At 41.4% G+C, this 15789-nt stretch overlaps 1 protein-coding gene and 1 long non-coding RNA gene across 2 annotated transcripts in view; both read left to right on the forward strand.

The window, feature by feature from the left end:
• Window positions 1–4282, forward strand: part of KIAA1549L (KIAA1549 like) — a 738873-nt gene extending 734591 nt beyond the window's left edge. Inside the window, exon 21 of the mRNA XM_069739753.1 lies at window positions 2967–4282. Within this exon, the coding sequence (XP_069595854.1) occupies window positions 2967–3248 (282 nt within the window). The 3' untranslated portion in view covers window positions 3249–4282. The remainder of the gene's footprint in view (window positions 1–2966) is intronic.
• An 8013-nt stretch (window positions 4283–12295) lies between these two features.
• LOC138649391 (uncharacterized) lies at window positions 12296–14896 on the forward strand. The gene is made up of 2 exons (XR_011315301.1): window positions 12296–14125; window positions 14364–14896. It is a non-coding gene; the product is annotated as an uncharacterized lncRNA (long non-coding RNA).
• The last annotated feature ends 893 nt before the right edge of the window (window positions 14897–15789 follow it).

Raw genomic sequence — 15789 nt, forward strand, 5'->3', positions numbered from 1 at the left:
CATGCGCAAAACTTGCTGCACACAAGTTGCTACACTAACCTGTCACATGCAACTCGACACACAAAAAGTTGCTACACGCATGTTGCCACACAAAACTCATCTCACAAAAGTCGCTAGATGCATGTCGCCACACGCAACTCAACACACACAACTTGACAAACGAAACTCGCCCTAAAACACACACAAGTCTGGTCTTATCCTTCAAAAATAAAAATCTGATTAATAAGCAGACAAACTACAACAAATGTACCATATAGGAAATACTACATCTAACCAGCAGTGACTGACAGTGCGGTGCTGTACGCACTCTGTGCAGCTATTTCTCCTGACAATCTGTCAGTGGGAACTCCCGCTTTATTTCCTTTTTGGCTCACACTTCGAGCATCTTTTTGGCTACCAGATTTTTAATCGTGTATGTTTCTATTGTTTTTAAGCAATATTTTTTCTATTCTAATAAAGATTTGTTCTAGATCCGCATTTTTTGTATATGCTTTTTCTATATATGTAACGTAGAACACGTGCTAACTACGTACTTATGTGGACGCTGTACTATATACATTTTTTTCTAGCCTTGTCTAATTTGCGTTCTTTAGATTAAGGGGTATTTGTTAGGCTTCTCTATCTCCAGTTTCTCCTGACAATCTGTCAGTGGGAACTCCCGCTTTATTTCCTGCGACTCTGAAGCAACAGAGTTCGCTCCTATACAGACCGGGTGACGTAACCCGTGTCTATTCTGGCGTAGTATCACCATATAGTGCCCCCATTAACTAGCAGCAGGTTCCACTCCTGCATGGTGGACACTGGGCTGCGAACACACCTTTACTATCATTATATTTACTAGGTGCGTTCCGCCCTAACACTCTGGACAGATGAAACCAAAATCGAACTTTTTGGCAACAATGCCAAACGATATGTTTGGCGTAAAGGCAACACAGCTCATCACCCTGAACACGCTATCCCCACTGTCAAACATGGTGGTGGTAGCATCATGGTTTGGGCCTTCTTTTCTTCAGCAGAGACAGGGAAGATGGTTAAAATTTATGGGAAGATGGATGGAGCCAAATACAGGAACATTCTTAAAGAAAACCTGTTTGGTGTGCAAAAGACCCGAGACTGGGACGGAGATTTGTCTTCCAACAAGACAATGATCCCAAACATAAAGAAACATCTACAATGGAATGGTACACAAATAAACGTATCCAGGTGTTAGAATGGCCAAGTCAAAGTCCAGACTTCAATCCAATCGAGAGTCTGTGGAAAGAGCTGAAAACTGCTGTTCACAAACGATCTCCATCAAACCTCACTGAGCTTGAGCTGTTTGCCAAGGAAGAATGGGCAAGAATTTCAGGCTCTCGATGTACAAAACTGATAGACAAACCCCAAGCGACTTGCAGCTGTAATCGCAGCAAAAGGTGGCGCAACAAAGTATTAAGTTAGAGGGGCCGAATAATATTGCACGCCCCACTTTTCAGTTTTTGAATTTCCACAAAAATTTAAAATAACCAATAAATTTCGTTCAACTTCACAATTGTATAGCAAAAAAAGGGGGGGTAATAAACCACTCAAACTGAACAAAGGGTGCCCAGAAAAATTATATTGTAAATAGCAAAAGGGAACCTAAAATATAACGTTTAATAAATACTATTAAAAACTAAATGACACAACATATAATGACAAACTCATATAATGACAGCCTCTCAGAGGCTCCCTGGAGATTTTTTATTTTGTCTCGGTTGAGCACTCCATCAAGTCCTGACCACATACTGACTGCCTTATCCCCTGATGATTCTTCCCTGAGATGAAACGCGTAGGGAGGTGGTCTTTAACGCAGGAGGTGGTCTTGGAGTCCAACGGATCCTAGATGGACGGAATTTGATCCATGGGACTCTTACCTTGACATGGGGAACACATTTCAGTATGCTGCAGTGCCACATTTGGGTGAGATTGTTCCAATAGCTCTATGTGTGTCCTCGTGTATTTGAGGTTTCTCATTGGTGATAAATAGCGGTGCTGTTTTTTCTTTCACCTTATAGAGAACCTTAAGTAAATTTTCTGTAACAGTAGCATACATTGGTATTTTTGGTTCCTCTGCTTTACTGGACAGGGTGTACATTGTGATAATAAGCCCTTAAGGCTGTGTAGAGTTCCAAATTGACTACTGATTTTTCCTCTCTTGGACTGTTTATCAGTTCCTTGTCCTGTTGACCTGTGTGGTCAATGCACGAGTTTGTCATTATATGTTGTGTCATGTAGTTTTTAATAGTATTTATTAAACGTTATATTTTAGGTTCCCTTTTGCGATTTACAACTTCACAATTGTGTTCCAGTTGTTGTTGATTCTTCACCAAAAATTTACATTTGGTATCTTTATGTTTGAAGCATGATATGTGGGAAAAGGTTGAAAAGTTCCAGGGAGCCGAATACTTTCGCAAGGCACTGTACTACTTTAAACATATTTTTTTAACTTTATACTGCATGAGACATTTCAGAGAAACCTTTTTCTATCCTGTACAATGTTGGGGTAAGGGTTTACGTGCTGTAAATATGAGTACAGGTACCCTTTAATACCCTAAATGTGAGGGTTACACATCAGACCTTCTGCACAAGAAGCTGTAGAAGGCACATGGGGTCCCAGTGATTCCCTTTTACACAGCTAGGTGCTCCATATGCCTTTGTCTGGTGTGCTGTGTTACAATGTTAGTCTTCCCTAAAAGCAATATTTTACAAGAGAATGGGTTGAAATATCTCGGTAATATGCTGTCAGTGGTGCATATCAATTAAAAGCACCTCCATATGAAATTGGGGCCATACAGAATGCCTTTAAAAGATAATGGCTGCCATATTGATATCTCCAGGTTGTACAGAGCCATAATAATCTCTTGTGCATGAGACCTTAGTGTTTTTCCTTTATTACTGTTTTGCTTTGTCCTAAACACTAGACATTTTTATATTTGTCATTACCGTAGGTTCCACTTCCAGGATACATTGAGGCATATCCCAGGTCCAGATACCCAAAGAACTCTCCTTCCCGGCTTCCCAGGCAGTTTGGGCAACCAGTTAATTTACATCCTAGCCTAGACCATGCGACTGGACCATCCATTGGAGCTTCTCAACAAAGTCTAGCAGACACTGACACTCCGGATGCCTCCATCACAAACCTATCCACAGCAGCACTGGTTAAAGCCATACGAGAAGAGGTTGCTAAACTGGCAAAAAAACAGACAGACATGTTTGAGTTCCAGGTCTGAGGATGCCATGAAATTGTCATGTTCTCCAGTGCTCCAAATGCTAAGTTCAGTTATGGTAACAGTGCCTAAATAAATAAGAACTTACATGAGATTTTATGATTTTTTTTTTCATGTGAATGAGGACAAATGATGATCTGTTACTATTAATTTGATTTTTATTTATAATGTAAATTATTAAACAATTTTTCTATTGACCTCAATATCAAACGGATTAACTTTTTGTTATGTTGGGAAAATATACCAGTATTAATCATAGTCAATGAAGCTGACCTTCAGCCATGTCAGTGTAGAATTTTTAAGATGGGCAGGTCACTGCGCGGGTGGTCATGGCGATGTCGCTCCCATAGTTTACACTTCTGTGCAGCCAATTGTGGGTTGGACTGGATTCCAAAGTGATTGACAGCTCTGCTCTGAAGATCTTGTTATGCCACAGTCCTCCCATGTCTCTGCAGACACTGCTAATGATGTTTTTTTCTTGTTTCCATTGCATACAATATAAGCACACTCAAAATGCATTGCAATGCCGATAGCAGTTACTGTCCAACACACAAAGCGGCATTAACAGCAATGAATGTAGTATTAGGGTATGTTTCCACGTTGAGCCGCAGCGTCAAAAACGCAGCGTCCAGATGTTACAGCATAGTGGAGGGGATTTCACGAAATCCCGTCTCCACTATGCATTAAAAGACACATGCTGCATAGCCGCAAAAAAGCACATATGTCTCGTCTTTTAAGGACGCAGCATGTCCTTACATTGCAGAAACAACGTAAGGACAGCGCAGGTGACCTGCCAGTGACCTTAGGTGCAGATTTGGTCAGGATTTTACCTGCATAAAATCCTGACCAAATCCTGATGCAATCCTGAACGTGGACACATACCCTTAAGCAACTTTAAAGCAGTCTTATGCCTGCCCAGGAATGTTTAACCGATCCATGGATATCAGAAACACCTGACTGAATGATGGACATTGAATTTTATTTACTTGCACCCTAAGGATCACTAATAAAATAAGCGCCATCATTTTATTAACACCATATGCAGCGCCTGCAGTATGATTATCTCTTCCATGGACAATATGGTTAATTAATGAAGTTGTATTTTGATTGCCAATGGCTTGGCTTAGGAATCCCATGGTGAATGATTGGTATAGTTGGGAAAAGCCTGTCTCGCCCACTGTTTCAAATGAATGGCTGCCCATTAGAGTTACCATTGATTGAGAGGACCCGGTCCATTGGCCACGTCAGTAATTTGTGGCTGTCTCACGGGAGCCCTGAGAACTGCCTCCTACCTCCTGAAATCTGCTGCAATTCATTTGATTAGATGGCCTTGTACGACACCACCATCATGATGTTGTGCAGGGCCAGCTAATCAAAACTCTATAGCTCATATAATACATGGAGAAGACACATTGTAAATACTTTTTGCTTTTATTCATAGAAGAAGCAGATAGTAGACACCCTTATAATCTCTATATGCTCCCGCTTTTCTATGAATTTTATATGCTCTAAAAATTGCTCTCCATATCTTTAGGCATCATTATGACCTCTATATGCTCTAGCACTTGCTCTCCATATTCACCAGCTTCCTTATGACCTCTATATACTCTAGTAGTTGCTCTCCATATTTTCAAGAACCCTTATGACCTCTATATGATCTAGCTGTTACTCTCCATATGTTCTCACACTATTATGACCTCTATATACTCTAGCACTTTCTCTGCATATTTTCCAGTACCCTTATGACCTCTACATACTCTAGCAGTTGCTCTCCATATTTTCCAGAATCCTTATGACCATTATGTGCACTAGCAGTTGCTCTCCATATTCTCCAGCACCCTTAAGACTTCTATGTGCTCTAGCAGTTGTTTTCCATATGTTCTCACACTATTATGACCTCTATATACTCTAGCAGTTGCTCTGCATATTTTCTAGCTTCCTTATGACCTCTATATACGCTAGCAGTTGCTCTCCATATTTTCCAGAACCTTATGACTTCTATATATCCTAGAAGTTGCTCTCCATATTTTCCAGCTTCCTTATGACCTCTATATACTCTAGCAGTTGCTCTCCATATTTTCCTATATCCTAGAAGTTGCTCTCCATATTTTCCAGCTTCCTTATGACCTCTATATACTCTAGCAGTTGCTCTCCATATTTTCCAGAACCTTATGACTTCTATATATCCTAGAAGTTGCTCTCCATATTTTCCAGCTTCTTTATGACCTCTATATACTCTAGCAGTTGCTCTCCATATTTTCCAGAACCTTATGACTTCTATATATCCTAGCAGTTGCTCTCCATATTTTCCTATATCCTAGAAGTTGCTCTCCATATTTTCCAGCTTCCTTATGACCTCTATATACTCTAGCAGTTGCTCTCCATATTTTCCAGAACCTTATGACTTCTATATATCCTAGAAGTTGCTCTCCATATTTTCCAGCTTCCTTATGACCTCTATATACTCTAGCAGTTGCTCTCCATATTTCCAAGCTTCCTAATGACCTCTATATACTCTAGCAGTTGCTCTCCATATTTTCCAGCTTCCTTATGACCTCTATATACTCTAGCAGTTGCTCTCCATATTTTCCAGAACCTTATGACTTCTATATATCCTAGAAGTTGCTCTCCATATTTTCCAGCTTCCTTATGACCTCTATATACTCTAGCAGTTGCTCTCCATATTTTCCAGAACCTTATGACTTCTATATATCCTATAAGTTGCTCTCCATATTTTCCAGCTTCCTTATGACCTCTATATACTCTAGCAGTTGCTCTCCATATTTTCCAGAACCTTATGACTTCTATGTGCTCTAGCAGTTGCTCTCCATATTCTCCAGCACCCTTAAGGCTTCTGTGCTCTAGCAGTTGTTCTCCATATTTCCCAGCTTCCTTATGACCTCTATATACTCTAGCAGTCGCTCTTCATATTCTCCAGCACCCTTATGACCTCTATATATCCTAGCAGTTGCTCTCCATATTGTCCAGCTTCCTTATGACCTCTATATACTCTAGCAGTTGCTCTCCATATTTTCCAGCTTCCTTATGACTTCTATGTGCTCTAGCAGTTGCTCTCCATATTCTCCAGCACCCTTAAGGCTTCTGTGCTCTAGCAGTTGTTCTCCATATGTTCTCACACCCTTATGACCTCTATATACTCTAGCAGTTGCTCTCCATATTTTCCAGCTTCCTTATGACCTCTATATACTCTAGCAGTTGCTCTCCATATTTTCCAGAACCTTATGACTTCTATATATCCTAGAAGTTGCTCTCCATATTTTCCAGCTTCCTTATGACCTCTATATACTCTAGCAGTTGCTCTCCATATTTTCCAGCTTCCTTATGACCTCTATGTACTCTAGCAGTTGCTCTCCATATTTTCCAGAACCTTATGACTTCTATATATCCTAGAAGTTGCTCTCCATATTTTCCAGCTTCCTTATGACCTCTATATACTCTAGCAGTTGCTCTCCATATTTTCCAGCTTCCTTATGACCTCTATATACTCTAGCAGTTGCTCTCCATATTTTCCAGAACCTTATGACTTCTATATATCCTAGAAGTTGCTCTCCATATTTTCCAGCTTCCTTATGACCTCTGTGTACTCTAGCAGTTGTTCTCCATGTTCTCCAGCACCTTTATGAAGTCTATATACTCTAGTGGTTGCTCTCCATATTCTCCAGTACAATTATGACCTCTATATACTCTATAAACATTATTTTGGCAATACAAAACACTTCAAAAGTAAGTCTTGATTTTCTGGAAGGGCTATAAAAACTAGTCAGCACCCCATCCTCTAAAATATTAAATATATGATTGCAATGTTATTGTACTTTGAGGTCCAGTTGGTGAAATGTTACATGGAGTGAGCACTGATTCTTTTAGACTTTAAAAGGTTTCTTAGACTGGCACTTGGCTGAAGCAGGTAAACTGAGAACCTTGAGTACATTTGGCTTAGAACATGATCTCTGGCTGGACGCACAAGCAAGCCTCTGTCTGCCTGAGGTTTCCATTATTTAGTAAGAAATAATGCTAAGCCATGAAACAGTGAGCTAAAGAGCTGCTAAAACGAATGAATGTCTACTTTCCATCCTAGGAATACTTGGAGATAGAACCCTATTATATATAAAGCTTTGTGCCTTAATTTAGGATGTACATACAGTAAGAATCCATTTGGTGATGCCAACTATTATTTAATCTGGATACAATTGTGCCATGAATTTGATATTGTGGTTTGTATATATGTCCATGTCAGTGTTCAGCCTCCTGGCATTCCTAATACTGATTTGCTGCATATTTATAGTCCAATTGTAGTAACTTGTGAAACTGCATTTATGGCTTCATTTGCATTCCCGCAATCCTCGATATGATTTGTGTGATACAAAGGACAAAACTAGGGATTTGCGTGTCTGTCCTATCAAGGTTCATAGAAACACAAAAGCTTTGTATTTTACCTTTTGTACCAGAGTTGGTAGCCTAACATTTCTGGGGAGGCCACTGATAAATGAAACTTTGAGTAATGTAAAACCCTTGTTGCCCAATGCAAAATGTATTACAGGGTATACATTAAGGAAAGTCGGTCACATTGCAAAAAATGCAATCATCTATCTAGTCCTATGTAGTAGATACCGCCACGCAGATGCACAGAAAGAAAAAATGCTTCTTGATTTCTCTTAATTTCCATTCTACAATCATTGATTCCCCACCCTTGTGTTTTCATCTTCTTATAATTTAAGTAATAAAGCCAATTATGGCTTGGCAGATGGCAGTCACATGGGCTGCTTATAGGGTACATATACTCTTAATACCTCACAAATTTCACACTTAAATGGGGTCTCCAGTGAAAACAAGTTATCACCTATCCACATGATGTCCACAGACCAGGTGATAACTTTACCCAGGGACCCACAATGATTGTTTGATCTGAGAAATTTTATCCCCATTACAAAATGGAGTGGCAGGCTGGTTACCCGACCACCACTCCATTCATGCTCTATGGATCTGATTGAGAAGCCAAGCACAGCTCTTGGCAGCCTATAGGGAGTGATCTGGGTGGTGATTGAGCATGAGCACCGCGGCTCCATTCTAATGGTGATAAAAGATCCACATTTCGTTACCGGTTACAGAGGTCAGACAGAGGGGGAGTTATTCCGCTCACACATAGGGTGTGGGAGGCACAACACGCATTGGCACATAGTGTCACAATGGTATGACAGTTGCAGCTGTGATCCTTGCCTGGTTTGGAGTTCTGGATTATGGGTAATTTGGCTCTAAGGAGTAATGAAGACATTCACAAGAATATTTGTTGTGATCAACAGATTCCTCTAAATCCAAAGATGTAATAAAATGGTTGTTTTCCCTAACTGTATAAATAAGAATACATTTTCAAACCCCAATCCGATAAGTGTTTATGCTGCAACTGCTGAAGAACCCAATCTGGGATCGAAAACACATTCTTGTTTACATACAGAAAAAAAAAACCATCATTGGATCTGGTGGCATCTGTTGGTCGTGCCAAATATTCCTGTGAACTTCTCTATTGCCTTGCAAGAAGTTTACACTTAGTTTTTACCCCTAGATTCCTAAACCTTTTGGGTCCCCACCAGCTCAAGGGTTTGACCACAACCTCTGCAACTTTTGGAACCAAACGATTAATTTATAATATAGCTGTAGCAGACCTCACAAGGGCTGTCCAATGCCACTTACTTCTGCACAGGAAAATCAAAGGTTCTGATGGGACTCACATACATGTCTTATTCTAATGAATCCTAGTGTGGAGGTGTGCAGCGCTGGATAACTTCTTTTTTTATTTCTTTATAACAGACATAATAGAAGAAGTAATTTTGGCGTAGCACAATAGTTTCATGTCAAATCAACAATACACACTGATACCAGAATAAATGCAGTCACCAAAGGGTTAAACGTCTTGAACATAAAGGTTATCCTACAATGCCTGGTCAGCGGGATGAAATAACAGCCATTGTTAAGCTTTCACCCATCAGCGGCCTTTAAATGGCAGTTTACAAATGCAGACCAAAGTAAACGATGCGCACTGAGCGATCTATACCAGATCTTTCAGGGCACATAGCCTGCCATAGTTCTCGGCTGATACACTGCTGAGAGCCATGATCTTTTGTGCTGTGCAAAAGAACATTTTACACGATGAACAAGGGTTTTGCTCATACATTGGGTGACCGGCAGCTTGTGTACAGTGTAAGATAATTGTGAAACGAGCATTTTTAACAACACTTGTTCATAATCATCTTGCAGTGTAAATGCAGCTTAAAGGGACACTGTCACCTGAATTTGGAGGGAACAATCTTCAGCCATGGAGGCGGGGTTTTTGGGTGTTTGATTCACCCTTTCCTTACCCGCTGGCTGCATGCTGGCTGCAATATTGGATTGAAGTTCATTCTCTGTCCTCCGTAGTACACGCCTGCGCAAGGTAATCTTTCCTTGAAGATTGTTCCCTCCAAATTCAGGTGACAGTGTCCCTTTAAAGGAACTCATCTTTTTTTTTTTTTACCTCTACATCTTTATCCTAACCTGTCCTGCAGATCAGTGGTGGTCTGGGTCCAGTTACCCCCACTGATAGTTCACAAATCCCCTATGTAGCACTTTGCTCAGTAGTCGGGAATGCTGACCTTTTGGGTCAGTGTGTGCATAGAGGACGATCGCAAATAGAAAGGATGTGAACCTGTACATCACTGTGCACTAACTTTCTATTGAGCCTGTTTTGCAGATTCTATGAGACGTTAGTGTAAGTGCGTTACAAAAAATACAAAAGGCTCCATGTAATAAATTAAGTTTACTTCTCATCCATTTATGTCATCCCTCCACACAACAGATTATTTTCTCAGTCTCTCTTGATTCATTCAGCATGGCTTGTTCTCCTTGCACAAAAACTACGGGTAGCAACCCCGAGAAAACTCCATCAGGACTTTACTCAAACCAATTCTGTAAGAACTTCTCTGATTTACTTTTCAGCATTGCAAGTAACAAACTACAAACCTGAAGAAATAAAACAACACAGAAATACTATGTGGAGAAGCTTAATAAGCCACAGGACACATATAAGGTAGTTGGAATTTATGGAAACAAAAACGTGACGGTTCATCTGCTGTGATCACAGGCACAGTTTTTTTTTTTGCAAGTGTTTCCAAATAAATGTGATCATGAATACGACGAAAAGTCAAAACACGTTGATCACTGATTTTGCCTGCTAGTGTGTCAAAGTGCTGAGTGCCATATGTTAGTTTACTTTTCTCCATTAAGGAATAAAAGTACATTTTAAATTACCTTCGCCATTTGCTGGATATTTTTCCTTCTTCCCAAATAAATGTGGTTTAGCCTTTTCTAATGTTTTTCAGCTAATATTGATCTGTTCTTGTGACGTCTCCCTTAGTAGTCCAATATCCAGCACTGGCATGCGAGTCAGAGATGCCCTGAATAGTAAAGTCCTGATACCTGACTTTTCGGCAGATCAGTGCCGGAGGCTCACTTATCAGGCAGACTTTCATATATTCTCTCATTAATTCATGTTACAAAGGCATGTGTGGGGTAATTACGATTAGTGCTCAGCTGATTACACATTATAGAAGTGAATAGAAAAAGACATGACAATCCGAGAAGGGATTTAGTTGTACTTTTTTCCACCAACCACTTTCCTTACCCACCCCTTTAAAAGAACACACGACTGCTAGTGACAAGGGTTCAATGGCCACAGCAGCCTTTTATCAAATACTAGATGGAGGCCGGATGCTATCGCATCGGGAGGGCGGTAATGTCACGATGGGGGCAGGCTTTGCAGTGTTGAAATCTCTCCCCCCATGTGCTCACCCACCTATCCACTCTCTCTTTCCCCATGTGCTGACTTCTCCCGTCTGCGCTCTCTTCTTTGACCTGTCTACCCCATGTGCTATCCCCCTTGTTTGCTATCTCTCTCCTTCCTGTGCTGTGTTCTCCCCTCTTGTGTTGTCCGACATCTTTGTGCAGACAGATAGCAGCGGTCACATTAAAACTGTGCATGCGCTCTTCCTGTACAAGGATGGAGGTGGTCAGTGAATCATTTGGCTGATCCCGGCAGTGGCGTGCTCGTGGCAGTGTTCCGCTGGTGGTACTGCGCAAGAGGCTGCATACGGCGTGTACAGTGTGTGTGTGGTTCGCATGGCATATACAGTGTGTTTGTGTGGTGCACATGGCATATACAGTGTGTGTGTGTGGTGCAACTGTGTTCCCCTGGTGGTACCACGCAAGAGGCTTGTACCACCAGCAGTTTCCATATTGAGACACCCATCACTTGGGTGTCCCAATATGGAGGTCGGTGAACTTCCGCCGCTTGGAATTCTGGGATCCAGACATTTCTGGAAGGAACAGGATGTGAAGACATTAAAAGGTAATTATATATTACTAGATGGTGGCCCGATTCTAACGCATCGGGTATTCTAGAATATGCATGTCCTCATAGTATATTGCTCAGCCATGTAGTATATTGCCCAGCCACGTAGTATATTGCCCAGCCATGTAGTATATTGCCCAGCCACGTAGTATATTGCCCAGTGACGTAGCATACAGCATAGAGCCACGTAGTATATTGCCCAGTCACGTACTATATTGCCCAGCTACGTAGTATATTGCCCAGCCACATAGTATATTGCCCAGCGAAGTAGTATACAGCACAGAGCATATTGCCCAGCCACGTAGTATATTGCCCAGTTACGTAGTTTATTGCCCAGCAACGTAGTATATAGCACAGAGCCACGTAGTATATTGCCCAGCTACGTAGTATATTGCCCAGCCACGTAGTATAGAGCACAGAGCATATTGCCCAGCCACGTAGTATATTGCCCAGTTACGTAGTGTATTGCCCAGTGACGTAGTATACAGCACAGAGCCACGTAGTATATTGCCCAGCTACGTAGTATATTGCCCAGCCACGTAGTATAGAGCACAGAGCATATTGCCCAGCCACGTAGTATATTGCCCAGTTACGTAGTGTATTGCCCAGCAACGTAGTATACAGCACAGAGCCACGTAGTATATTGCCCAGCTACGTAGTATATTGCCCAGCCACGTAGTATAGAGCACAGAGCATATTGCCCAGCCACGTAGTATATTGCCCAGTTACGTAGTGTATTGCCCAGTGACGTAGTATACAGCACAGAGCCACGTAGTATATTGCCCAGCTACGTAGTATATTGCCCAGCCACGTATGTCACAGGTTAAAAAATAAACATATAATCACCTTCCGATCCGAGGGCCCCTTGTAGTTCTGTTGCCAGCTTCCTGTCCCAGGGTGTGATGACGTCGCGGTCACATGACCGTGACATCATGGCAGGTCCTTCTCGCGTAGGCGCGCAGGACCTGTGATGACGTCGCGGTCACATGACCGTGACATTATGGAAGGTCCTTGCGCAGGACCTGTGATGACATCGCGGTCACATGACCGTGACATTATGGAAGGTCCTTGCGCAGGACCTGTATATGATGATTTTTTATTATTTTTAACATTAGATCTTTTTACTATTGACGCTGCATAGGCAGCATCAATAGTAAAAACTTGGCCACACAGGGTTAATAGCGGCGGCATAACGCGGTCCGTTACCACTGGCATTAACCCTGTGTGAGCGGTGACTGCGGGGAGTACGGAGCGGGTGCCAGGCACCTGACTGCAGGGGAGTAGGGAGGGACTAATCGGACTATGGCCGTCACTGATTGGTCGCGGCAGCCATGACAGGCAGCTGGCGAGACCAATCAGTGACTTAGATTCCATGACAGACAGAGGCCACGACCAATGAATATCTGTGACAGAAAGACAGACAGAAAGACGGAAGTGACCCTTAGACAATTATATAGTAGAAGATCACACACTCAATCTGCGTCAGACACAACAATTGGCCGCAGAACATTCTAAACGATAACAACTGATGAGTCTGGTCCAGAAGCAACCCCAACGGACATCCCAAGATTAATACCCTACCCCTTACAGGACCTACGCCAGCAAGTTACCATGACCTGTAACAGAAGCCACTATTGCCCACTAGTGACCTCCTACCAAAACGGACTTTGCCACTAACCAGCTTCTGAATCAGGCCCATCCCCGCCGCTGTGACACTAAAATTACACCTTTAATTAAAAAAAATTTTCATTAATAGGGCAGGTGGGTCGGCACCTGCATCCAAGGAAGCAAGAGGAAGTAACATCCCATACTCCTCCTTTTATCCCCTCCTAATCCTGCCCCCAAACACCCCTCCTCCAATCACAAAACCCCACACGTATTCCTAGTCCTTAGTCAAGTTCCTTACTCCCCACCCTCTGTATTGTCATGGGGCCACATCACATTCACTCTCCAGCTGGATGTGACGGCCAGAGCCATCCCTACTGTCTGGTTGGAGGACCTCCATTCTCCACATAAATGAATGAGAAGGAGCTGTAAACTACATCCATTATGTATGTCATACACTGTGGATATGCCACAAATACCCAAGGTGGGAATAATCCTTGAATATCCCTTTGTCTACCATTGCTACAGTCTGTTCCGTTAACATTTTTTATACACCACTCCAATATTTCTCCAACTTTGGTTTGCAAATTTATTTCCAATCTACATTTTTTTTGCAAATGACTTTGGGGTATTGATTACCTTAAATGTGGCTCATCTGTCTCATATATGTTTGCTGCAAGTTTCCTTTATATGATTTTTCAGTTTAAGATCTATTTTGTCATGTAAACATTGTGTTATATATGTACATACCTGAAATGTATTTTTGTAATCTCTGTAAATATCTATAAACTGTATATTGTACATACAGTATATTCCAGATATATGCAAACTGTCAGGCTGCAATAGATTATCCAATGATTAACTTTTATAGAGAACCGTGACAATGAAACAGTCACCCCAGAGGATTAAAGGGAACTTGTCACCTGAATTTGGCGGGACCGGTTTTCGGTCATATGGGCGGAGTTTTCGGGTGTTTGATTCACCCTTTCCTTACCCACTGGCTGCATGCTGGCCGAAATATTGGATTGAAGTTCATTCTTTGTCCTCCGTAGTACACGCCTGCGCAAGGCAATCCTGCAAGGCATATGACCAGAAACCGGTCCCGCCAAATTCAGGTGACAGGTTTCCTTTAATGTGTACCCAGGATATGAGGATGCTTTCTGTATTAGCTGCCTTGGAACATTAGCAATTATTGTTTCCATTTATTTCTCTGTCATGCTGCTCTTGTTGTGAAGCTTGCGATATTACCCATCTATATATTATAAATCAATAATCGTATACATATTTTTTCAAACCCATTAACATGCTTTTAATGTAATGATGATAATCAGAAGATGTGGGTCCATAGAAAGCAGAGCTTGCTCCTTGTGTTTCTCCACAACTATAAGATAGGGAAGCATCATGACCCTTGGCCTCGCTGGTAGTAATGATATTGAGGGGCAGACTTTCAATTCAAGCTCGGGTAAACCCCTCTTTATACTGAAATTATTTTTAATAAGGTTATGGATAAATTGATGTATAAATTCAGATGGAACAGCAGATAAACATATATGTGTGTAAATTAAATGGACACTCTGATATTGTATAAGGATCAGTGTACGTGACACATCAAGCTGTAAACAATAATAAATGAGATAAGACTGGGAAATATTCTGTTGTGTCTTCTTGTTCTCAAAGTGTATACATTTTATGAAGATGACCTCTAACTATGGTAAGATTTAATTGTCATATTGCCATGTATTATGGGAATTGTTCTTCTCATGCATTCGGTTAGAACACAGTTAAAGCATAACATGCCATCGTGATCATTGCTACAGTGGGATAACTCTGAGATCACTCAATGATATTTCTCTGGGAATACAGCTAGGTATTTATTGTTACTTAATCAAATAATTTTTATTGTCCTCTTTTTCTGAAACCTAAAACCATTCACAGGGAAAAAGCTGCAGTTTGCAGGAACCCTATACTGAAAGGCTGTTTTAGCTGCCTCTAGCATTGAGATGGTTGGAACAAGATCACTAGAAAGTGTCTTTTCCTCCTAATAGCCAAAAGGGCATTCTTGTGTTATTGCATTTCATTGGTTACGGTAGTTAGCATGAAAATAAGTAAGTTTGCAGCTGCCTTGCTGTTTCGATCTGAAATTGTTCTCCTTAGCTTTTATCTTTCATCATGTACAGCTGGTTTCCTTGGAGCTCAGCCACTAATGTCTGCCCAGAAAAAAGCCCTACGAATGTGCAGTAGTTACATTCCAGGATAGTTAGAAAAAGCTGTGAGAGCTTGATTTTCTATAGTCTACATTTTGTTTCTTAGGAGCTTGGCCATCAGAGTCTGACTAAGTGTGCACAGTGATTACATTCCAGGTGAGGTGCTAAATCCTTAAATTCCGGCTGCTCAACTTTGTCCCCTCTCTAAGCTCATGATGAGCTGCTGTTATAAATGTTGCAAAATCATCAGCCTGCAGAATTGGTGGCTGGCAGAGCAGCTCCCCTAATCATTGCTCTCACTTTCCAGAGCTGTGTGCTTGTTCAAATGCTCTGTTAT

This window comes from Ranitomeya imitator, chromosome 9 (genome assembly GCF_032444005.1).
Source record: "Ranitomeya imitator isolate aRanImi1 chromosome 9, aRanImi1.pri, whole genome shotgun sequence".
NCBI lineage: Eukaryota > Metazoa > Chordata > Amphibia > Anura > Dendrobatidae > Ranitomeya > Ranitomeya imitator.